The sequence below is a fragment of the Solea solea genome, chromosome 2, assembly GCF_958295425.1.
Source record: "Solea solea chromosome 2, fSolSol10.1, whole genome shotgun sequence".
NCBI classification, from domain to species: domain Eukaryota; kingdom Metazoa; phylum Chordata; class Actinopteri; order Pleuronectiformes; family Soleidae; genus Solea; species Solea solea.
Genome location: NC_081135.1, coordinates 36289198 through 36315356, shown reverse-complemented (window position 1 = coordinate 36315356; position 26159 = coordinate 36289198). Strand labels below are relative to the sequence as shown.

The following is a 26159-nucleotide window of genomic DNA, read 5'->3' as shown; positions in this document are numbered from 1 at the left end:
CACTTCTACGACACACACACACACACACACACGTCCATCTGTCAGTGAACGTGTGCTGAACAACACCACGTGATGTTGTGTTCAAATGCTCTATTTTCTCGTCGTACTTTTTTGGGGGTTTTCTGCAAAAACAATTCAGAGTGAGGAGTGAGAGCGTCTCCATATATAGCCGTTTTGCAGTGAAACTCGTAAACAGGCCGGTATGTTAATGCTGAATAGAAACCGCAGCTAATCACTTTGCTGTAGTAAGAAAGAAGGAGGCAAAAAATGCTGGCAGATTTTCCGCCGTATTAACCGCTAACCCATGTTCCTTGTGTTTAGATAAAAGCTGAGGGGCTGTTTTTCTTCTAAATCCTCCCCCCTTAAATGTTTTTAGACCAGACTTTTAGACAGTGACAGTGTAAATAAGCAGAGATAAACAAAACTGTGTGCGTGTGTCTTGTGTAAATTCAAATGAACGCTCATCATAGTACACAGAATGAAGGATTGTTAGCGGTTATCATGTCCCTGACCACCAGGGGGCCCACAATAGTGCGTGGAGAGGAAAAAACATTTTAACATATTAAAGAAATCTAGATATTTTAAGATGTATTAAGATATCTGAATAATGTTTATTTTAAGTTATTTTGTCTTATTTTTGAGGTGAAGATTTGCTCATTTAGTGCATATTTTTAGTAAACAAAAAAAAAATTAAACTTGTTTTCCTTGTAAATTCAGCTCAGGGCCCCATAAAGGCTTGGGCCGGCCCTGGACTCAGATTAAAGGTGGGTAAAAAAAAGTAGGTGAACTATTTTAATTTGGCATAAAGGTTTGTTAGCATCACGCTCAGGTGAGACTCACCTTCTCGGCGTCCTGTTCGAAGAGGCGGAGCTGGAAACACTGGTCCAGCTTCAGTTTCCTCACGTGCCACATCTGGTGAAGGTTTTGCCTCGTGGAGTGGAGCTTGTCCAGCAAACTGGCCACCTGACCAAGAGATTATTATTTTATTATTAGTATTATTATGTAGAGATTCACTGGTTGTGTAGACTTGTATAAAATGCAGCAGTTCATGCTTAAACAGTCGTTCTAAAATCAACAATTATACACTAATATGACTTTTATGGAAGAAAACAGGTGCTTTATGAGAAATGGTAAAAATAGAAAGTAAAAGCAGTTTTAAAACAGTCAGAAAGAGAAAATACAACGATAAAATTAAATGATAATAACAATCGATATAAAAAAAACTTCCTTTTTATCCCTTTTATTAAAAAATTCTGATTCATTATTCCACTTTATGTGGCTTCTTTGACTATGAATAAACCTTTTTTTTTTATATATTTTTTTTCTGACTTTCTTTGAGAATAAAACACAGATGTATCCACCTAAGCTGTGGACTCTGACAAGGTTAGGAAAGAAAGAAGAAAATAACACACACGGACCAATAATCCACAATTATCTTGTTGCTATTTTTACTGTTTGGTGTAAAATTAGAAATGACCTTGGGCACCAGGCTCTGAAAGTCCGCAGAGCCGGAGATGCAGTTTCTCCCTGAAAACCCATCACTGGATCGAATGCACTGCAGCAACCTTTGACCTTCCCGGTCCAACTCCTCCACTGGAGCCTTCAGCACCTACGAGAACACATAGAGAACAGAGCGCAATGGATTAAGAGGGATTAAATTTGACTGGAATGAAGCACAACGAGTGGGTTTTCTCACCTTTTTCTTCAGCTGCGTGTGTTCCTCTATCAACCGGCGAGATCCCTCCACGTCAGCAGGAAACTCCTTCTTTGACTGAAGCTCCTGAAAAATAACAGTACGACCCGGTTCACAGCGATTAATAATAATAACGTCTGTAGTGAGTGACCCGTCGCAGTTCTGTGATATTAACTTAGCCATAACCAGCTAGTTTAAATGTTTCTGCTGCTTTTTATTAACTGTTTAACAGTAAGAGCTTACTAAAGTATTGTGTATATATATATATATATATATATATATGTATACTGTATATATATATGATATTTTGTGTTTTTAGATCATTTCATACTTTCATACTTTTCATTTTCCAATACCTAAACCAAGTGATTTTGACCAGTATCGCACTGATGCTGAGGCCGACTTGACATTATGCCTGTTGATAATAAGTCTGAGTGTAAAAATGTGTGCATAATATCCAGTTAAAGCACTACTGGCACCGCTGTAACATGAAAAAAGGCAAGAAAGTCAATTTAATCATGAAAAATAACTTAAAAGACAGAAAACTAAGTCATGGGTCGATCAGTGTTCATGTTGTGATGCCGGGTAGAAATAAATTAACGTATGAGGTACTGATTAGTGTAAAAAAACACTCCGTTTTCCATAACTAATCAAAATTAATGGAAAATTGCATTACGACCAGGTGCAAAATCTAAAAGGAAAGGCATAGATAAAGATAAATTGTGCGATAAAACATGCTACAGTGCTACAGGAATTCAACGGCCCAAATCCTTATGATGTTGATACTTGACGGTTGAGATGCAGAATTGATGAGTCAGACAAATACTGCATTCCTAATATCTGTCAAAATGCTTGAAAGAAATATGTTTTTTTTGACCATATAGTGCAGCTCTACGTTGAAAGATCAGATCTGAGAACAGATTTTGATCTGAATGTCTTTATAAAAGCAGTAGTCACCTGCAGGTCCTCCAGCCTGGACAGCAGGTGGACAGCACTGGATATGAACTCCTCCAGAGACACTCTCAGATCCATCCACTCCTCGTGGTTGTAGTCCAGAGAGCCTTCAAAGTCGTCGGTCAGCTGGGACGGATCCACCAGTTTGGCCAGACCTTCGACCGACACCATGCTGGTCTGAGAAAGAACACGGAGACATTTTAAGCTGAATATCACAATTACACGTTTTTAGCGGCGATTGATGACGCCGGGGGTCAGAGTCACGTTTCATGTGTGACAGCAGGCCGTTTCTTTGGGAGAATTAAACCATCTGTGCAGTAAATCAGCACAAAAAACATGCAGATGAAATCCTTATGTTCACATCCTGCCACATATCTGAAAACTGAAGACAACTGAAAGAACAACTGACCTCGAAGGAGAACTTTGCGCTGCCAAAGTTTGTTTTCTGCTTCTGCCAGAAGTTGTCTGGTTTGATGATGAGCGCCACGCAGATCTCTGCCGGGAAAAACTCCTGCAGCGTCTTCAGCAGCGGCTTGATCAGCTCCCACTTGGAGCCTCGCATGTCGATGATGACGGTGAAGCCGCGCTTGCACACGTCCTCGCTGTCGGGAGAGAGACGGCGGAGAGAGGCGTGAGTGAGTGAGTGAGTGAGTGAGTGAGACGAGGGAAGATTGAAAAACCTGAACAGAGACATCAGTTGACCTTGATGTTCCCTGTCAGACTGCTCACTGAGGATGGCTTCATACCACACAACCGTGATTATCTACCGATACCAATATCATTAAACTCAAAAAAGTCATTTTACGTCTAATAATCTGTAAAAAACATTTGTGCTCATGTATTTACCACCTTGCCGTAACTAATGGTTTCAAAAACCTAATCCTCCAAGTGTATAGCACATAAAATACTCCCTTAAATAAGAACTTATCAGACCACAATCATATATAAACCAATATTACCAATATCAGCTATTCCCTACTTTTTTGCCTCATTGCGTCATTTCAAGCTTTTTCAAATACATAATTCTGCAACTGTTCTTCACCCATAAAGAAGAAATAAGTTGCCCACAACATAACTCGGCTGTTTTTTATTTACACTTTTATAGTCTGCAGGATTTTGGGATTGTATCGGATTTTACATTTTTAATCTTTCCGATTCCCGACTGATACGTACTCCCTGAAGAAAAGTGTGTAAGATTTAGTAGATTTAGTCCCTTTGCTTCACACTCTTCATCCAAGTCAAGGTTCCCTTTAAATCAAATATTTTTCAAGGACTTTTCCAGGACCAATTCCCCCAAATTCAAGGACCAAATGTGCTGTCACAGTTAAAGATTCACTCTGCATCTGGACAAAGTCACAGTCTTTTGTAATTTTCATTTCTCGGGCATCAAGTAATTTACTCTCTCTCTCTCACTTAACTTTACTCCTTAACTTTACTTACCTAAAAAAATTGCCTAAATTACAGACAATTCTTTGTTGGCCCCACAACCAAAGGCATTTGTCGGTAATGTTATGTTTGTCTAATTAAATGATTAGATACATGAAAATAGAAGTGCTTTTATTCTCTTCTTTCCTCAGGAAATGCAAGTCCTTGTTGTATTTAGCAGAAACACAGCTGCAGTAATTACATCAAGACCCTGCAGGTGAAGGAAACATGAATCACGACACAGCTTTAAAAGCACAAAAAAAAGAAATGTACTTTGGCATTTATAAGCGAAAGCCTTTAACCGTGAGAGCTAAAAGCTGCAGTAACAGCAGCCACAGTGTCGTCCTCCGTCTCCTCCGTCAGAGAGCAGCTCATAAACAAGTCTCCCAACTCCACTAAATCCAGCCGCCACTGATTGGGGAGGGTGGGAGTAAGAAATATACTGATATTACCTCACCTTCCACACGCAGCCGCTCTTAATATAAACTCAACTACAGCACCGCCATTATGATCGGCCTCGGGGAGGCCACAAACTCCACTTGTCGCCATGGAAACAGCCGCTCGATTAGCAGTGGGGGAAAGCAGAGCGAGGCTGAACGGGGATTGAGTGACGGTTCAGATTGTCGGGGTTTGGTTGAATCACACTCAGGGACACACAAATAAGTCATCTAATGAAAATCCTTATTTATAGGTAGATGCTTATCTATCAGTGTTTGATGACAGGTCGTCCTTGAATGTACCGCCAAGGAGTTTTCAAAAAGCTTCAAAATATGAGGACATTTTAAAACCGCCACAAAGTTCACTGTGAGTAACCGAAATAGATGTAGCCTCCAGGTTTGAAAAGTGAAGCAGGATGGAAGCAACTGGCAGCAGCTCATGTCATGACGTCACCACAGCAGGAAACTCACTCCCGTTTGGGAGCTTTAAGATTCGCAATTTGGCCGTTTTGAGGTTTCGGAACTGGAATTTCACCTCTTCAATAGAACTTATGAATTAGTGGTGCAGTACCCATTCAATTAGGGCTGGGCGATATGGACCAAAACTGATATTGCGATATTTTTTGTTCAAATGGCGTCCGGTGTGTACAACAGAAACCCGGAGACAGGAGACCAGGAACCCGGAGACCAGAGCCTCGGTGTCGGACACGGTAAACAACGAGCCGCTGATGTGTTTCAAGTCCACTTGGAGCCGAAATCTGCGGCTAACCGCTGAGCGGCTAACAGCTGGTGCTGCTAAAAACTAGCGACAACAAACAGGCATTACGTCACCAGCTCAATTTTTATTTTGTATTAAAGAGTAACGCAGATGGTTAAGAAATTATTCTTTTTCTTAGCTACTGCCACTGCTCACTCTCCACCTGCACCGTGTCCGCCACGTTTTTGTTCAAATGTCTGTTGTGATGCGTAGCGCGGGTGGGAGAACACTACGTAGTACGTACATGTAAGGGGCGTGATTGAGCAGCTGAAACTAGGATCATCACCGTCTGTTTTCATTCTTTCAACAGGAACCATTCAGAAAGTTAGGTGATTAACAGACTGATGGATGTTCCTTGGATTTAAAGATAGACACTAGTATCATCTTCTACAGTAGGTGCCTGGTTGACATCTATGAACCTCTAGTTTCAAAAACTGCTGCCATGCAGGCAAAAATGAAAACATCCAAGCTTCAAAGAGAGAACTCTGCAACTGCGTCGTTGTATTTGTCAGGTCTGTTTGCCTCAAAGTCCATTCCACACATCCCTTCACAAAAGTCATCATTTAAGGAGCTGCTTTGATGACTATTCATCACTTTTCTTTGGATCCTCGACACTGCGTTTGCCCGCCGCAGGAATGAATGGACCTGTGGTGAATCGAGACGGACCTCGCTGCCGTCGGCCACAGACACTGCAGCTTTCATGCTGATGCAAATCAAACGCCGCTCTCCATCTGCTGCTGTGAAGGGGAAGAAAGGAGCTCTTGACTCTCCGCGGTGTGGAAAGCACCGAAGCACTCAGCAGTCCACTCCATCCTTTAACCTTGTCCTTATTGTGTCTGTCACAGTCAAGTCTACTTCACAGAGCACGAGACAGCCACGGATTATATGTTCAAAATCCGACAACTGATCGGTTTTCTGAGCGTCATGTCAGCATCTTAGTCAGACTAACATACCTAGATCATTTGATTCAAAGCCCAACTACTCCTGCATTTATAGAGTTCTGCACATGGACCAAAATGTACACCCCGGTCTTAGAAAGACGAATACTCTACTCTAGTTTTTTTGTTTTATCCATTAGGGATAGAACCTGGTACCTGCTGCTTTTTTGGTACCTGCTCTGGCCAGGATCCAAGGGAGCTGAGTTGCAAGTAGTCTAGTAGTGCTAGAATTGAGATTGTGTTTGATGGGAATGTGTGTGTACCTGGGAACAGTAGACAGGTAGGTCACCAGCCTCCTCAAGTCTTCTTGTTTTAACCGGTCGTGGTTACTCCTGGCAGGAAACGTCAGGATTGGTCCTCCTCTTTTATCTCGCCCTCCTGTGGATGCACATGGAAGCACATGGTCAGGATGATAGTCTTATGATGTGTTTCGAAGGTATCCCTGTTATAAGGCGCTTTGACAACAGATGCAATTCTACAGAACTGTTGGGGACCTACCCCACTTAATGCAGCGTCCACACCTGAAAGGAACTAGGAACAATCGTAGTTCTAGGACCTAAATCATAAAAAATCTTTGGTAGTTCACTGAAGGTGAGTGAATTTGAGTTAGAAGACATTTGAAACTTCTTCAAACTTAACTCAAGCAAGTCCAGTCACCTACAGCTAACTACTGAAGATGACTAAGAACCTTCATAGACATAAACTTTTAAGCTCCCACTACTCAAAAGGAACCCGTGTTTAATTGGCTGAACCCATGGGCCGATGCAGCACCATGGCTTCAACCACCCGTCCCACGAGACGTGACACTGCAGGTATGAACCTACTGTTGCGAGCACATTCTCACGAGAGCTTCCCATTGGATTCCCCAAATTCCTGGAACAGTTTGGTATGAAAAAGTCCCGTTTTAACAAATCCCCACCAACAATGATCTTATCCTGCTCGAGCATCCTACTGTTTGTACAGCTGCTGCCTTGACGACTGGCTCAGTACAACAATGTTGGCATTAGGAAACTGTTCCTGAACTTTCTGACTGTAGTTATAGTGTGTTTGCGGTGTAAGGGTTTTGGTATCAATGTTTGAGCAGAGACGAAGGCCCCGGAGTCTGCGATGAGTTAAGTTGAAGTAAGTTATTTAAGCTACACTCGGCCAAGGACAACAGAGGCAGCATCAGCACAGTCATGTCCACTGCCTGACACATTCTGGAGATCAGTCCTCAAGATGACACATTTAATCATCGCTCCAATGACATATTTCATTAGAATCAGGAAGACAGCAAACTCTCTCTGGAATAATCGGCTCTCGGCTCCAACATTATCCATGTTTTGATTGACACCAGAGGCTCGTACTGGAGCCGACCTTGAAAAGTAGCTCTGGACAATGACAATGACAATGACATGTTCTCCTAACAACTGGACTTCTTAACGAGCAACAGTAAATAATAATGCTAAAGACTCACAGAGGTGTAGTAGGTGTTGTGGCGATAGTGGCAGGGATTAGCAGCAGCAGTAGTAGTACAGTAACCCTACTTGTTTTACCCATGTGCGATACTGTGGCTACTTCCTGTTATGAAGGCTCTTTTTGGGATTACGGTCAGGATTAGGGTTTTGACAGGAAGTAACCAAACTTCAGGTTTCCTGTACAGATCTGGTCGTGACAAGAACGTTAAATCTACTCAAATACTGATCATTTACAGTATACTACCCAAAGCAGAGGTCCCAAACATGCGGTCTGTGGGCCAGATGCAGCCCACCAATTGATTCCAAGTGGCCCAACACTAAAAAAAAGTTATCGTGAGACCTGGTCCACAACCTCGTTAAATAAACAACTGTTGTTGAGAGCAGACATCTCATCGACGCCACAAATCATAATCTCCAAGTCGACCGAAATTGCCTCAACTGATAATTGCATTTAATCTCATAGCTTTAACGTCATTTTATCAGTGTTATCATCATCGCAGCCACATTTGTGAGGAGACGGAGCAATCTGGAACACACACTTTTTGTGTGTGTGTGTGTGTGTTGCTCTTTATCCTGTGACAAATGATGTGTGTCGATGTTTTGCTTAGATGAATGTAAAGAACACATCTCACACTCTGTTTATGAAACTGTAACTCAGACATGAAGAAACAGCCTCTCTCTGTTTGTGTGTGTGTGTGTGTATATGCACTTGTATTTGTTGCCTCTTTAGGACCCATTTTCTTACACAAATACTGACCTCTACTAGTCCTCATGGAGACCAAAACCTGGTCCTAAAGAAGCAGGACCTCATTTTTCTAAAGGGGGTTTTCTCAGGTTTGTCCGAAAAGGAATAGCTGCACAAACCTGTGTGTGTCTCTGTGTGTGATTTGGGAGGAAGAATGCTTCTGTAATCTAAGGAGGAATCTGGATGACAGATTGTTGTTGGCACTCGGCCTTTTACATGCCCTCCCTCTCCCTCTCTCCCTCTCTCTCCCTCTCTCTCACCCAGACTTGTTTTCTAGGTCTCTCTCCCATTCGCTCTTCATGGATTCACTGTGTTTTTACACTGGTGCACGTTTTACTGCAACACAGAAGGAAAGGAGTCGTTCTCTTTATCATCAGTGACACTTTGATAAATACAGTTTTGGGGCTTTTCTATGAGCTCTACTGTACGTCACACTCTGTGATCAGGGTCTGATGTTTAATCCAGATCAGGTCTGTTTCACGTCGAGTACAAAACCCTTAGACTCAAGGTAAAGTTATTTTTCATGGTGTATTTCAGCAGCGATGCAACTCAAGGCAAAGAAAGTCAAAACAACAACCAGGGGCATTTGGAACATTTAAAATGTGTTAAATTAAGAATTTAAATCAAGAAATTAATTAAACTTACAGTTTTCAGCATTGATTTTATAGAACTTACAGAAACTATTTAACTAACTTTTTTGTTAAATATTTATATGTAGATTGAAACCTTAGTACATGAGATTCAAAATACTGTATTATAACATTTATGTGTCGCATTTTAAAAAAAATGGCATAGAACAATCAACTACTAAAGATAGAACAATTAAATTTGAGATTTGTGACATCAGAAAGAAAGAAAGAAGTAGATTTTTCATTTGCAGTTGTTTTATTTAATTTAATAAAGTGTTACTAACTAAGAAACAATACAATTATGCTAAAACTAAGGTTTTACTTTTATTAAACCGACATCTACGTGAAACTGAAAGTGTTCATTAAGCTTTTTGTTTACAGATGAATTAAAAAAAAAAACAAGAAAAAGAGCACGTACTGATAGCAATTATATTATAAAAATGATAATAAGCACAGAGATAGATGTGTTTTTTGATTTTTGTATGTTTTAGGTCATGATATTTTACATGTAAATCTATCTTAACGATAAAGAGCTAAAATTAAATTTGAAAAGTGATAATCTTAAAAGAGAAAAGCCTGATAAGTCAATATCCGATCGTCGATTCATCGATTTAAGGGGCTCTTCAACAGTTCAAAGAAGTTTTCTGATTGTTCAGCTTCTTAAATGTGAATATTTAATAGTTTCTTTGCTCCATATAACAGAGAAATCATTAAAACTGAGCAGTTTTTCAACATTTTCTGACATTTTACGGACCAAACAAAGTGCTCGATTCATCGAGAGATGAGTTGATGATGAAAATAATCAGGCGGCAAAGATGTACTGACGCGACAGCTTCATCTCTCCTCAAAAGTGTCCGACACTCAATAAACTTAGTCCAGATCTCTATTTCTATTGTTTTTAAACGTCTTTGTTTCGGGAGACGTGGGATAATGTGGATAACAGGCGCATCCAGAGAAAGATGAATGCTTTATTAAAGAAAAAAGGGAGTGCTGCTGTGGATGTGGCCTTGAGTTACAGCAGAGCTGCAGTTGTGTGAGATCCAGAATCCTTCTCCACGTTTAATTCTAACTCTGGGGACACACAGTGGATTTGTCTCAGGCTGAGTGAGTGGTTCGTGTCATCGCGGCGCATCAGGAGCGCAGGGGACGCACGCGGGCTTCAAAATAAGAGCCAAAAAAGCACTGAAGACTTTATTTATGAGCATAGATCATTTACTTTATGTGTTTACTCTGTCCGACCTGCGTCTGAACTCGTCCCCTGTCACAGACGTCTCTGTCAGTCGTTCGTCTTCTGAGGTCAACGGCGACGTCACAACCTTGTTTGTCCAGATTCAAAACACGTTACATGGCTGAGTGTTTGTGAGTGTGACGGCCTGCGGAGTGAAGCGGTTCTCCCCTGCGCTTGTTTTGGCCCGCAGTGAGGTCAGCGCGCGTGCACGGGGGGGGAAGAGAGTTCACATAAGTGATGTGCAGGGTGTGAAGAGTCTGTGATGATTTTCTCGGCCTGCTTCCTGGTCCACGTCCCTGATCGTTCCTGCAGTCCTGGAGGTTTTCACGGCTGTCACACTGATACGGAGTACAGTGAGTACAGTGAGTCTGTGAGAGGACGCAGGCTCCAGAGACCCGTGGGAGGACGTGTGGAGAGTGAGCAACTCATTAGGTCATTGTTTTGGAATAAAATACACCCCCCCCCCCCCAGGCAGCTGTGTCCGTTGGAGAACGTTCTAAATTAAGATAAAAAACGTCTGTTCGATTCAAACCATTGTCAAATAAGTTTAGTTTCTGTTTGTCAGTGACTTGTAAAGCGGTTGTTTTTCAGTTGATTGGTTGACATAATCGTTCAGTACTTCCAGCATGAACGGACACTGAGCGGGTTGTGATTCGGCTCGCGATAGATCAGGTTTTAGATAAATGTTGGAGAGTAACGCGGGAGGCTTTCGGGAAGTATTCTTAACTGATCTACAGTTCGCTTTGATTCTCGCATCGGACGTCGCAGCTCACGACTCTTCCAGTGACGACACTCTCTGACTAATCCAGTGCCCGGCAGTCTGTCAATGTCACATTTTTAGTAGAGATGTTCCGATACCATTTTTTCCCTCCCGATACCGATACTTGTGCTGTGGGTATCGGCCGATACAGAGTACCGATACCGATACCAGTGTGTTATAAAAAAATATATCATACTACGCCTGCATGACTGTGATATGATTATCATTGGTGGTAAGGTTTGGCTCAGGTTAAACCCTCTGTAAAACATGAACGAATACAGCAAATGGACACCATTTACTTTTACCAGTGATATGTTATTTCGTTTTTCAGCTTGTACGTTTGTTTTGACTCTGGTCCAAACACCACAGCACTGGCAGAGCTTCATGTTTCCATGACGACTGACCCGTGTGACATAATTTTTACATGACTCCAGATTATTAAAATTAGTCTCTGAAGTAACGCTAAACTTTAAAAACGGAGTATACATACGCAGGACACAGGTACGCTGGGTAGTTGTAGCGCTGCTCTTTTCATTTAATAAACGGGCTGCTCCAGTTTGAATGTAAGCGCGCTAACGGAGCTAACGCAGCTAAGCGCGCTAACGGAGCTAACTGGTAAATACGTTAGCTCCTTGTCTACAGGTGTCAGGGGATCAGTTCTTCTTCACACCTCTAAAACAGCACAGCGCAACTGTTTCAAGAGCAGCGAAGAAGAACCGTGTCAGAGCTAACTGAGCTCTAATAAATTACGTGGTATTGGATCGGCGCATGGACTCCAGTACTCGCCGATACCGATGCCAACATTTTCGGCAGTATCGGAGGCATTACCGATACTGGTATCGGAATCGGAACAACTATAATTGTTAGTATCGGCTCAGCTCTCTTGGAACCTCGCCAGAGCAGGTACTAAAAAAAAAAGTACCAGGTTCTATCACTGATGGAAAAGCAAAGTATCTGTGACTATGGCTTTTTGCAATGTGTTGATCTGTGTGACTCTCGTCGTCCCAGGTCTACTTAAAGTAGAACCTCTAGGAACACACTTCAAACCCAGTGAGAGGAAAAAGCTTCTGGAGCTTCATCTCTGAACGTTGGTTCAGTCCGACACTCACCTGACACGAAGGCGACTTTCTCCTTCAACACGGGGAGGACGTCGGATGCTTTGATGCCTTCAGTCCTCGATCCTGGAGGACAAAACACACACAGAGAACGTTCATTCACATTCATCCAGTTATCAGATCAACATTTCAGTCAGAGGGAACATAAACCAACATACAAAGCACTTTTAAGGCATCTGTGTGTGTGTGTGTGTGTGTGTGTGTTCACAGGAATCCAGGCTCCATTCATCCATTATTTCATCCCCCTGTTCTCTTTCCCCCTCGGTTCATGTGGTCGTCCGTCTGTCATGTTATGAAATCTCTCTCTGTCTCGATGGAAAACAAGCCCAAATGCCCAGGTCCTGCTGTGTGTGTGTGTGTGTGTGTGTGTGTGTGTGTGACACAAAGTCTAAAGAAAGCATCCTCCCTTACCCTTATCTAGCACCAGTGTATGCCTAAACCTAACACAATTAGCCCTTAACTTAACCAGTTCCTAAGTAACGAGGTTCTGCCTCATTAGGACCAGGTTTTGGTCTCCATGAGGACTACTTGGTCCTGACAAGGTGACAAATACAAGAACTCACACACACAAATATTCTTGTAAATCACCACTTTCATAGACTTTCCTTAACCTGACCTTAACTATTACAACTTAGTCTTACAATAACCCTTAACCTAACTCTACCAGTTTTAAGCCGAAAAAAATATCTTAAAATTTATAATGTCCTTACTTTCCCAACATTCATATGTTTTATATACATACAGGTACACACACACACACACACACATTCCAAGAATATTCCACAGTGAAAAATGCAAAGACAGCGAAATGTAACTCAGTATAAAGAGAAAAAAAAGCTGACTTTACGATATATTCTTCCACTTTTATGGCTAAACTGCTTTGTATTCCGTGAGATTAAAGCTCTGAAAGGTCGACAATGAAGGAGTCATTTTAATATTCACGCTGTATCCATCACTCCTTTCATAAAGTTTGGGGTGGGGAAAAAAGAAAATCCAATAATTTGTCAATAGCGTGTCTATTTTTACCGTCAGCTTTCAAATGCATCATGGGAGATTTGATCAGACCCTGTGATGAGATCACATTCAGAGGTCGTCGGTGTCGCGCGGTCGTCCACAACTCAGCCGTTCCAGCTCAAGCTCAAGGTCAATAATCTGATGGATCAGTTTAATGTTGGCTTGTGTGACCACGTGACACCAGTGCACAGATAATATTGATTGGAGCTTGACGATGTGGTTTAACCAGCGCGGTACAAAGACAGATTGTCGGACAGAGTGTTTGGGAAAAGTTTTTTCAAGTCCCTTAACCACAAATATTATGCACTCAACATGTGGGAAAGCAAATTTAATACGCACAACGTTCAAGACTTGATTAATTTATGGGCTCTTAGTTGTAGTTGAGCGAGGGAGCGCTGCCATCTGCGCCGCTTCGAGCCTTATTAGTTTGAAAATGCATCAAAATGCCATGTGTTCCTTCATGCATACAGCCTGGAACCATGTTTTCCAAGAACAATATGTCATTTTATACAAACACTGTGGTGCTGTTTGTAGACGATTTGGCAAAAAAAATAATAATAATCATCCCCCCTTAATGTTGGAGTCATGACATGTGGTGCTTACATTAAGCCTATTTGATATTTTTATTAGTTATGTGGTCCCATTTTCTAAAAAAAAAAAAAGAAAAGAGAAATGTTTGTACTGCACAGACAAGGCTGTCACTTTTTCCACATTTTTAATCATCTAAATGCATTTATTTAATAGGGAAAATGCACTTTAACAGACACAACATGAAGCTAAAGTAAGTTTATAGCAAATCCAGTCCATAGTTGGGCTTTTATATGTAAATACATAATAAAAAATATTTTTGACGTCCTTAACATTTGTGAAAATGGATGAACATTGACAGGAAAATTTTATAAAATGAGGGGTAATATGTAAAATTGGTGCAAAATTGTTCAGTCGCGCTAGCTGAGCCAATAGGACAATGCCGAAACTAAATTGCACCAAATTACTCGAAACTTGGTGGAAAAATGTTGTAGACCAAAACGAACCAAAAAGTCCATTGGGACCATGAGCAGGAAGTCAGCTATTTTGAATTCAGCCACGAAACAGGAATTAGCCTGTAACTTTGACATACAATTGACCAATCAAGATACACGGCCAGAGTCAAGGGCAGAGTGCCACCTGCTGGCAGCACAGTGACAACTTCATTATTATTACTACTTTATAGTCACAGTAGGTTGAACTCTTGTTGTGTCTCTGATGTGACTTCTGCTGCTTCACTTAGGTGGAGCTAACAGCTGAGTCAGCATTTTTACTTGTTACTTTGCTATCTACTGTGTAGAATTTTGGCCATTAACAGTTTTAACGCCTACAGTATTGATCGTCAGTAACATGTTATTAATATATTGCTTTAATTAAGTTATTTTAACCAATAACATGAAGTCCAAGGCACAACATTTTCAAAGAAGTAAAACTATTATGATTCCTAAGCTAGCTTAGCACGCTACTTTGTCATTTAGAGGCTATCTTGTGATAACATGAACGCAGGGCAAGTCTCTTCAGAGGGAATTGGGAATTGGCATAAAACAGAAAAAGTGAAGAGAGAAAGATTGTTTTTGTTTGTTTTGAGAGGCTGCCATTATTGTAGCTCATTTAAAGGCTAACTTTTCATTTCAGTAAAGTGGATTCACTCCCAAAAGATAAATATCAAATGATAAATGACTAATTTTTGAGTGAAACTTCAAGAAACCTTTAAGTTGTCATTTTAAAATGATTTATAATTCACACATATGAGGTAAAACAACATAAAACAAAGGGATTTTTTTAATGTTAAACCTCAAAGAGTGCAATATATAAACATTTTACCGACATATACTGAAGAAATTCATACTGCAAAATATAGTATGATTAAATTATTGGCCAGATATTATAGTAATATAACTAATAATTTATATAATTACTTTTCAGACCAACTAATAAGTCCAATAGTGTTACTTTTTACAGGATTAATATATAATAAGTAACTTTTGGAGCCTAACACAGGTCTGCAGAATCCTCCCATCTCAGCAGAGAATTAGCCGATGACAACGCTGCTGTAAACTCGACTTGGAAACGAGTCAACATCGTCTGGCTGCTCGCGCTGATTGATAATGTTGATGGAATGGATCTAAAACAGCCACAAAAAGCCGCCTCAGCTTTTTAACGATTCGTCCAAACAGACAAGTTTCCACAGTGATGGAGATCGATTCGGTCGCAGACTGCGGATGAAGCTGTTCCACAACACATTCATCCGTTCGTCTTTGAATCAAAACATAAATGACGGAGAAGAGAAATGGAAAAAAAAGAAAAAATGATTTGTGTTCCAGGAAATAAAAAAAAAAGCAAGAACAGAGACACGAGCGTCTGGTGCCAACATCCACAGTGTAAAACAGTGAGGGAGACTCATTTGTCCATTACTGTTCAGGGAGGAAACAGCTTTTGTCATTTTAACACACAAAGGAAGCTGCTGGGCTCAACACACACACACATAGTCTGGTTTCCATGACTTCAGGGGACATTACATTGACTTACATTCCTGTCCTGGAGACTTAATCGAATCATAACTACCACTGTCCTTACCTTAACCTTACCATTAAACATGTCTTCACCTGTTAGGAGGACAAGTCCCCATAATGTGACTGTGTAAACAAATTTGGGTCCCCACAACATGAGTAATACCTGCAACACACATACACATGGGTTTGTGCAGCTATCCTTTTAAGGACACTGTATTGATTTCCATTCATTTGGACAACCTTAACCAAACAGTATCCCTAACATAACCATAACTGGTTAATGACTTACCCTAACCACAATTCAAACTCCTGCCTCATTAGGACCAGGTTTTGGGTTCCATGAGGACAACTGGTCCTGACAAGGTCAGTGATTATGACAGAAAAGGTCAGAACCACATCTCCTCACCTTAAAATGCAATAATTTATAATGTCCCCACAAGAACAATATGTCACAACAAGAGGAATACCCGGAACACACACACACACAGGTTTGTGTTGCTATCCTTTTAAGGACACTGCATTGGTTTCCATTCATCTGGACAGCCTAAACAAAGCACTATCCCTAACCTGAACCATAGCTACAATTCAAATCTTAACCAGATCCTCAGAAATGAGGTTCTACCTCATTAGGACCAGGTTTTGGTCTCCATGAGGACTACTGTTTATGCGAGAAAAACAGTCCTAAAGAGGCAACAAATACGAGTGCACAAACACACACACGCATACACAAACACGTGCAGACACAGTTCTTTCAGGGCAGTGATTTACATCTCGTCTCTGACAGGAAAGTGATGGTGAGTCAGCGCTGGCTCCGGCTGCGGTGCGGCAGCTTTCTCTGCTCAACACTCCAGCTCCGGTTCCTGTAAGGAACTATAAAGTCTTTCTAGTGGAACTCGGCCTTTTCCTGGAGCACAATTCCACCCCGCAGGTCTGTAACTGTAACTGCACCACACTGAAGCCACACCCATTGAGGAGGGGGCAGAGATTAGAGCTGATGTCAGTCCTGATGTTCAAGCTAGATTACAGTATCAACGTAAATAAATGAAGGGGAATCGTATCATCTGCAGTTTCTGGCAACTGTAGACACTGTTCATATACACATTTAAACGGCCTATTCTTCTACATAGTAGTTCAATTCAATCCATCTAATTTCATTCACATGCTGTTTAAGCCACGGGCTCTCAATCTCAAATAACCTGGGGGCCACTGAGCATCTACTCTGGTCAAACAAGTTCAACTTGGGGAAAAAACAACCATTCGGTCGATAACCCTAACCCTAACCTTCACCATTACAATATTTGTGGCAATATTTCACAGAATTTCACAATAAAAGAGTCTTTTTTGACATGAAACAGTGTGTAGTTCACAATAAAAACATATTTATGATTCAAAAAAAAAAAGTAAAAAAAGATTATAACTTGATATTAAGTGGTGGGCCGCATGGTATGGATTGGAGGGCCGCATATGGCCCACGGGCCTCGAGTTTGACACCTCCAATTTAGGACAACATACCTGCCGTTTAATTACTGTTAATTAAGTACTTGTTTGGTCTTTAAAATGTCAGAAAATGCTGAACAATGTCGATCAAACCTGGACACGATGATGTTTTCAAATGTCCACAAACCAAAATGATACAGTTTTCATGATTTCTTTGTTATATGGAGCGAAAACCCCCAGAAAATATTCACATTTAAGACTCAGAAAAAAAATCAGAAAACATATTTTAAATACTAAAGAATCAAAATAGTTGAAGATTAATTTAGTGATTGATTAATAACCGATAAAACGTTGCAGCCCCAGATGTTTCACTACTATATAATTCCTATTCTTTTCTTTTATGCCCTTTTAAAAATATGTATGTCAATCTAATTTCTCTTCTTGTAACAAAGCCTTCTTTCCCCCAAACTTCTGATTCTAAATCTGATTTACCCAACCAAGACGTAGTCATTGGCCACTTTATTAGGTACACCCACCACATCCAACTGCTCATTAATGCAAAAACACACACACAAAAACCCATAAAGTAGATGTTAACTAAGCAGCAGACAGGTGGAGACATCAGGTGGAGACAAAAACTGGTGTATTTTTATAAACAGTGTTTTCATGCTGTAACTCTTACAAACATGATTTACCGTAACTCCTATAGAACGTTTATTATATCTAGAGATTTCAAAACCAATGGACTGGCGATCTGTCCAGGGGGTGACCCCACCTTTCGCCCTATGACCTCACGACCCTCATGTGGAGGATAAAGCGGTAGAAGACAGACGGATGGATACCAGGACGCAGAGAAATAGAGCTTTGCGCCCATATACTTGTCATTACAGTAGAAGATGTTCCCACTGGGAGAAAAAACAATCATCTCATCCAACAGAATGTCTATTTTTGTGACTTTTTTGTCCATTGTCCAATAGAAAAAATAATATAATTGTTTCCACTTTATTCGGGGTTAACGTTCAGCGCGGCAGCTGTGCATCATTTTCTTTTACTCCATCACTCTCCACTGGCAGCACTGGAACGGCACAATCCCCCCACGACGCTCTGCTGCGCTCATTTGCTGCTACAAAAACCCAGCGGACGGACAGACGGACACAGCTGCTGTTGATATTAACTCATCACCTTTGGAATATGCTCCATAATAAATGTTTTAGGATAGAGATGCTGCACGGGGGCCTTTATTTTGAAAACACTCCAAGAAGAACAACACCAGCAAGGTTAAATTAATGTCAGTAAAAAAAGAAAGAAAAAAAAGATGATGATTCAAAAAGAATTTGATTTAGATTTATTTTCTGAGGGAGGACGGGGGTGAAAAATGACAACAAATAAATTTATCACTAGGGCGGAAAGAATGAAAAAGAATGAAAAGGTCAAGGAAGCTGGAGACTGATGAGACATCAATCAGAGCAGGTTTGGTTTAGAGGGAAAAGGGGAAGAAAGACTTAAAAAACAAATGAGTGGCGAGATCAAGAAGTCAAGGGAATAAATTTCACGTGTCTGGCAAAAGTCAAGCTTTGAAGACATCGGAGAAAAAAATGAGTTCATTGTCCTGTTTTCTGTTGCTGCTCTGCTCAATGGTCTCTTCATAAAAGTCAAGTTTGTAAACTTGAAATTTTGGTTTCAGGAGGAAATGGAATATTGAATTTGTCGACACTCCTGGAAGTCCATGGGCCAGACCAGATTCCGGTATCACTCAAGGTGGCACAACTTAATAATAACTTTAAAAAATGTCAATGATTGTAGTTAATATTTTAATTTGATAGAACTTCCCCTCAAAGTACTCAGCTCATGATGTATATTCCTGTTAGACGTTGGTGAATATTCTGGTTCAGCTCATGAATAGGACTTTTTACAATGACTTTTAGTATAATTGTATAGGGCAGCTTATTTATTGACCATTTAAGTCTAATTTTCACTCTTCAAACAGTCAATGAAACACATTTTCTGTTTTCACTGAGCCAATCTCAGTTGACATAGGGCAAAAGGCAGGGTCACACCCTGGACACTTATCTGGACAGATAACTGTCAAACAGTTTGTGTGACAGGCTTCAAACTTGGCAGGTGACTCACTAAGAGCACCAGCGTGTGCTCTGCCAACTTTGACACTGTTTGGGTCATAAAAGCAATAGATATCAGCAGATATGAGAGTCGCTTCCACCCCCCTCTCACAGAGGCAAAAATACAAAAAAAAAAACAGCAAAAAAAAACCTAGAACACAAAAATTTAATTTGTGTACTGCAATAGTAAAGTCTCATGATACCATGAAACAGCAATCAAAACTTTGTTCTAGCCCTAATAATAACCCTAACTCCTAACCTCACCTAACTTTGTAACATAATTAGTCACTTTTAAAATGAACATTCTTCAACACTCACAATCAATTTAAATGAGCTGAGGCCATAGTCCGACTAAGACAGGCAATCGGACAACTTGCAGATTTATTGGCCGCGTATGTAGGTGGCGCTGTATCTCTCTATAAGCTAGTATGTATTGAACCAGTTTCCTGTTGACCTTTATGTCATTTAGTCAGACTATTTGAGGAAATCCCAAAAGTCCAACTCCAGTCCGACTAAGTGTATACATGCAGGAGTAATCCGACTATGACTTGCATTATTCACGTATGTTAGTCTGACTAAGACTAGCTCAATTTTAGTCGGACTAACGTGTTTACATTAAAAAAAACAAATAGCTGTCTTAGTCTGACTAAAATTGGACAAAAATTGGACTGATGGCGAGCGACATCTGGTCCGATATCTGAGAGCTTTAACATCTACATTAAAGCTTGTTCCAGATACTGTGGCACTTTTTTGTGTGTGTTACACTTTCAAAGGAACTCTAAATTTGGACAATGAGTCCATCACCAGAACAAATGGAAATGCTTAAGGTCAAAAATTGCTGAAGTCAGCGAGTCAAAACATCTGGACCTGGAGCTGGAGCCCGTTCACCCTTAAAGGGACAAATCAGGCACAGGGACGTTAATGTCTCTCAGCTGTGGATGTGACAGAGATGTCAAATTGAGCAGCATTTGCTCACAGGTGTTGTTTACATTCAGCAGTGTTACGATTGTTGCGGAGCACGCGTCGGGGGCCCCACTCAATCGAGATCAAATGAAAACAAAGCAGTTTGTTCTCCTCGTCTTTTTTTTGTTCTCCCTGCTGTGATAATAAGACGTAGTTTTGCTCCATCACCGCACGTGAAGAATCCCAGAGGGAAAGCGAGAGAGAGAGAGAGAGAGGGACGAAGACAAAAAGAACACCGTGTGTGTCCTGTCATGTGTCCCCCGTCTCCTAATAAAACACATTTCATTAGCATAGCATTAACATAAAGCATCTGAATACGTTTGAAAGCTTTAGTGTTAGAAAATCTGCCGAGATTTTTTTTTCTTGTTCTTATCTTCACTCGTCTTTCGCTCTCTCTCACACACACACACACACACACATTTGATCCAACATAAGTTTTTGACATCACACGCACATACAGTATGTGTGTGTGTGTGTTTGTACAGTAGTAATACAGCAATGATTACAGAAGCATATGGCTGTAAAAAACCAGAAGGGACTAAATATCATGAGGCCATTGAATTGACTTGACAAGCAGTGTGTATGTGTGTGTGTGTGAACTCCCAATCATTGATACAAGCAATTTAATCCCAGCAGCAGCAACTATTATCAGGGAAGATGAGTCTGATGGAGCAGAAGTAGTCGTTTCATCACTAAAGCCAGGAGTACCACTGGTTCCAGACCATTCACTAAACTGGCCGACAACAGAAACAGCTTGAAAAACAACACATTCCGGTGGCCAAATCGTATATTTTTGGGCGGATCTTTAGGAGCGTTATGGGTGTAAAGTAGACCAGGTGGACCCGTGCTTCTACTTTAAGCGACTTGCTCCATGGAGCTACCCCCAGATAAAAGTCCTAAGAAGCCATTTCTAGAAAACTACCAACAAGCACACTTGTTGATACGTTTTCCATCGCTATGCATACGTCATCTGGATCCTGCAGTCTGAGTCAGAGTATGAAGATTTGATCAGCACGTTCCATCAATATCTGCATGGGTTTCCTACAAGTTCCTTTAGTCCATCCTACTTTAGTCCGTCTTAAAAGACCTGTATGCCAGATTAATTGGAGATTGGGAATAGTTGTAAAAGTAGTCGTGGAAACAAGTATCTCGTCTTAGTCGGACTAACATACCCGGATAATGCGATTCGTAGTCCGATTACTCTTGCATGTACAATCCTGAACAAGCATTCAACAGGCACAAACTTATAGAGAGATACAGCGCCACCTACGGAGGCAGAGTCAAATGTGCACGGCCAATAAATCGATGTATATTCGGACTCAGCAAGTTGTCTGGTTGCCCATCTAAGTCGGACTATGCCCTTAGCTGGATGTAAACGTATGGTGAGTGATGGATTGATAATCTGGAAGACGTACTTCTCTTCTTAGCTCAAATCAGCTGGAATTAGTTCCATCCCAGCATGACGTTATATTAGCTATATTAGCAGTATAGCTAATGGCTAACACACGTTACATATAGATAACGTGTGAAAACTGGCTCATTTGATCAAATAAAACAAAAATAATAAAAGGTAGGGAGGCTAATACTCTGTCTCCATGGAGGAAAAAAGACACAGCAACAGGTATTCTGTGGTTTTTAGACGCTGAGAGTGAACAACCGTTGCTAAGCAGAGGGAGGCAACAGCTGGCTCGTCACTGTGCGTCGGCTTGTTAGCACAAAAACACTCAGTGAAAAAAAAAAGAAAGAAGAAAACCCCATAATAACCGTGACTGACTGAAAAAAGCTTTTTCCTCAGCGTGTCTGGCCTCATTTACATGCTAGCAAGGAGGAGAGCAAGGAATTTAAATTACGCCCGCTTCAGTCGACATGCTGATCGATGCTCGTCGGGAGTGAGTGCAGGTCACGGTCTGAAGACTCGGCCACCTCATTGTGTTGCAAAGTGTTTTTTGGGCCACGAAACACAGGGGGAATCTAAAAATACAGACATTTAAAATCGGAATAAAATGTTGGTACGACAGTAAAAGAGCAGATTATTGGCTTTAATAAAAATGTGCACCCTCTTTGAAAGCTTCTGTTGTGTTTTACACAGGATATTTGCCTGATATAAATGTACTTTTAAATACTTTCCTGTATTAAATGATAAATATTTCACAATAAAAGAAAGAAAGTCTTTGCCATAAGTCCAACAGGAAAGCTGCCATTTGGATTGAAAGTACATTTTTGGGCGATTTTGCACCAATGGTATTTGAACGAACTTGTCCTAGAGTTCTAACCTTCATTTTTTTTGGGATTTGTAAAAGTGTTTCACGTTTTGTCATAATGGTTTGCACTTCAGGCCACCGTAGTAGCCACTGCATGTATTTCTTGTGACGAAAAATTGTTTCAATTGGATAATCTGGAAACTTTTCACATCCCTGGCTGGCACTAACATTTAAGAACCACTACTTCTTCATCTTCTTTCAGTTTGAGGGTGAAATTGAACTAAACTGACAAACCACAGATATAAAAAAAATAACATGATAACACTTTCCTGGAGGAAAACAAAAAAAAAAAAGACTAACAGATGACAAACCAAGCTTTTAATCTCTGAACAGAACCGGTTTTGAGCTTAAGACATGCAGAGGTTTTCCATCCTTCGCTGATGCTTTTAGGCAATGAGCCGTACTTTGTGCCTTCTGGAGATCATTATGTGCCATGTGTATCCGAGTTTCACCCAACAGCGGAGTCTGGGTCTCTGCTTTAAATCACAGCAGCAGCCAAATACTTTAAGACCAACAGCTCCTCGGCTCTGCAGCGTCAGTGCAGACCTACAGTGACTCACAGCAACCTCCTAATTGTCAAGTTTCACTTTTTCACACCAGCCCTTTTCCAAATTTCATCCACTGAAGTGTGAAGTACTGTATGATGTCATCTCTTCTCACACATGGTTTAATAAAAAAAAATAACGACATAGTTTAATATGAAATGAGATGCACTGCGGTGTGATGTTTTGTGCACGTGTGGAGCACAGACGTAAACTTTCAACAGCTGCCCGAAAAACAAAAAAGATCCAGAAGTGATCGCACACGGGCGCAGGAACACACTGTCTCTGTGAAATATCTTTGATTTAGTACCTTACAATGTTTCAAAGGAACCACACAAGACCCAGCTGCTCACACACACACACACACAGACAGAGACACACACAGAGACACAGGGACACACATCTTCAGAAGTCCTCAACAGAAGTTTTTTCATTTCGTCGTGGGAAGCAAAGTTCTATAGCGTTTTGTGTGTGTGTCTTAGATCAATGGTGTATCCCGATTCTTTGATGCAGCAGCCGGTTGCTACGGCAACGGATGAACTCCCAGACGACTTGCGGAGGAAATTATTGATGTCTCGGGAAGCGGCCCACGTCTTAATGTCATTATTTCTTATCGAGAGAGAGAGAGATTGTGTTTAATCCATTTAGGAATCTAAATTAAAGTGTAAAATCATCAAGGTTTTGGTTGTTCACTAAGACTTATGTTGACACGGTGGTTCAGTGGTTATCACATCACATCAAGGCTCTGGGTTTGGACCTCCTGGTCAGATGAGGTCTTTCTGGGTGGAAAGGGTCTGGTGTCCTCCCAAGTTCTCTACCAGGAGTTCCCAACTTTGGGAAAAGCTGAGGTGTTTCCAGGACAGATGAGATGATGATCACTTATCACTGAAGCATGTTTTGGGTTTGTCCTGAGGTGTCCTTCAAAGACCTCTCAAGGAGGACAGCAAACACCACAGAGGACTCAACACATTATGACACATTTAACAATACATTTCAAAGAACCAATGACAGGTACAATGGTTTAATGGACAGCTGATAAAACCCAGTCCAGGATTGAAACCTTCAACCTTCATATCCCAACACACACACACAGGTTGGTTGTTACTAAAGTTGTGAGGACAATAATTGACCTGAAGTATCATCACAATAATGTTCCAGATACTAAGCCTAACTTATCCCTTATCACTATAATACTAAGACTAACCTTAAGGTATAACCCATAAACTGCCTTTTGAAGTTAAGAGGACAAACTGAATTGCCCTCACAATGCAGTTGTGTCCTCACAATGCAGATGTGTCCTCATAATACAGGTGTGTCTTCACAATGCAGATGTGTCCTCACATTGAAGATGTGTCCCCACATTGCAAATGTGTCCTCACAATGAAGGTGTGTCCTCATAATACAGGTGTGTCCTCACAATATAGAAATGACCTCCCAATGCAGTTGTGTCCTCACATTGCAGAAATGTCCTCACAATACAGGTGTGTCCTCACAATGCAGATGTGTCCTCACATTGAAGACATGTCCTCACAATGCAGACATGTCCTCATAATACAGGTGTGTCCTCACAATACAGGTGTGTCCTCACAATGCATTAATGTCCCCACAATGCAGACGTGTCCTCATAACAACAGTTTGAAACTAAAGTGTCTCTCTCGTCTACACAGCTGCATAATGTGGTCACAAACAAACAAACAAACCAACAAAAAAATCACACGGCAATTATTTCTGACGGATTCTTCAGTTGACATATGATTCATAATTGGTGCAAATGATCATTTTTGCATCTCAACTGTCAGCGTACATCAAAAAATCACATCTAGTGAGCGTTGACATTTGCTGGAGTCTGTCGACGAAAAGAAAACACAGTTTGTCCTTTGTTGAGCTGCAGCCTTTTATCACGACGACGCTTTGTCAAACACTCGAGTCTCGTCCCGTCTTTTAAATTTTAAATTGAACGCAGCATTTGGTCGTATTGTGATTTTGATTATTCTGCAATAGCGCAACCTTACATAAATATGAAAAAGGAACAGTGTATTCTGTTCTTTTGTCATGACAAGGTCACACAGTGAAGCCGTGTGTGTGTGTGTGTGTGTGTGAGATCCATTTTATCTACTCTGCTTCTATTCTTATGTGCAGAGACATACGGCTGCCGCTACCAGACATGTACGTGTCAAAGGTCAACACGCGAGTCCTGCTGGAACCATTAACGCGGCGACCCCCGAACAGGAAGAACCACGACCATCGCTGGAAAAAAAAATGCACCAGCGACGCAGGAGCGAGCGAGATAAGCAGGTGAGACACGGCGTCGGCGTTTAAGTTCCATTCACGTAACGACAACACTTCCCCGTGAGAGACGTGAGCTTCTCATCAGAGCGTGAAGGTGACACCGAGGATGCAGCAGACATCCGTTACGCTTATTAAAGCTGTAAAATCACAACAAACACAACACATTCTGCCACTTTATCTGAGCAGAGAGGCTCGTTTCCCAGATCCACACGACGCTCCAGCCAAATTTAAAGAAGAAGACACAAGGAGATTAATGTCGTTGGAAATAAGTGTGTGTGTGTGTGTTTTTTAGGGAGTAAAAATGCTGTTTGAATATTTAAGCCGCAAATATCTGGGAGTAGAAGTGGCTGCGGTCAGTTTAGAGTGTCCAATTAGTGTTATGTGAACACTACATGTGTTTAATTTATCACAAATCCCAATGTCCTAACCAGAGTTTAAATTTAAAATGACACTAATTGGCCAACTTTTTTATCATCAAACAAATATTCATGCCTTGTAGTTTTCTCATTTTACCCAGAAAATTGTGCTTTTTGCCCATTTTTCCAGAATAACTTTCAGTATTTACAATTAACTGCATGTTAAACTAGTGTATTAACAATTTAAAATGAAGAAAAACAAAAGGTTTGTCCTTGTACATGAATATGAACATGTTAAAAATGAAACATTTGTTTGAGTTTTTGGTTCAATGTCCAAAAATATGGAATTAGATATTTCAAGCAACATTTTATGAATTGATCAAAGATCAAAATACACAAATTGGACAATAAAATATTGATTGAATCATTCAAAAATATTGTATTTTATTTGTTTGAAAAGACTCTTTTTGTTTGCAATAATCAGAATTTTGTGTGCCATGGG

The 26159-nt window shown here is 40.8% G+C and overlaps 1 protein-coding gene across 4 annotated transcripts in view; it reads right to left on the bottom strand.

Moving 5' to 3' along the window:
- The window catches only part of kalrna (kalirin RhoGEF kinase a), a 158018-nt gene that overhangs the window by 100827 nt on the left and 31032 nt on the right, over nt 1-26159 (bottom strand). For all 4 annotated transcript variants that reach the window (XM_058612333.1, XM_058612330.1, XM_058612331.1 and 1 more), the window contains exons 2-8: nt 12133-12204; nt 6468-6582; nt 3057-3249; nt 2651-2824; nt 1697-1780; nt 1478-1609; nt 841-963 (exon numbers count right to left, since the gene is read on the bottom strand). In XM_058612333.1, the coding sequence (XP_058468316.1) occupies nt 841-963; nt 1478-1609; nt 1697-1780; nt 2651-2824; nt 3057-3249; nt 6468-6582; nt 12133-12204 (893 nt within the window). The remainder of the gene's footprint in view (nt 1-840; nt 964-1477; nt 1610-1696; nt 1781-2650; nt 2825-3056; nt 3250-6467; nt 6583-12132; nt 12205-26159) is intronic.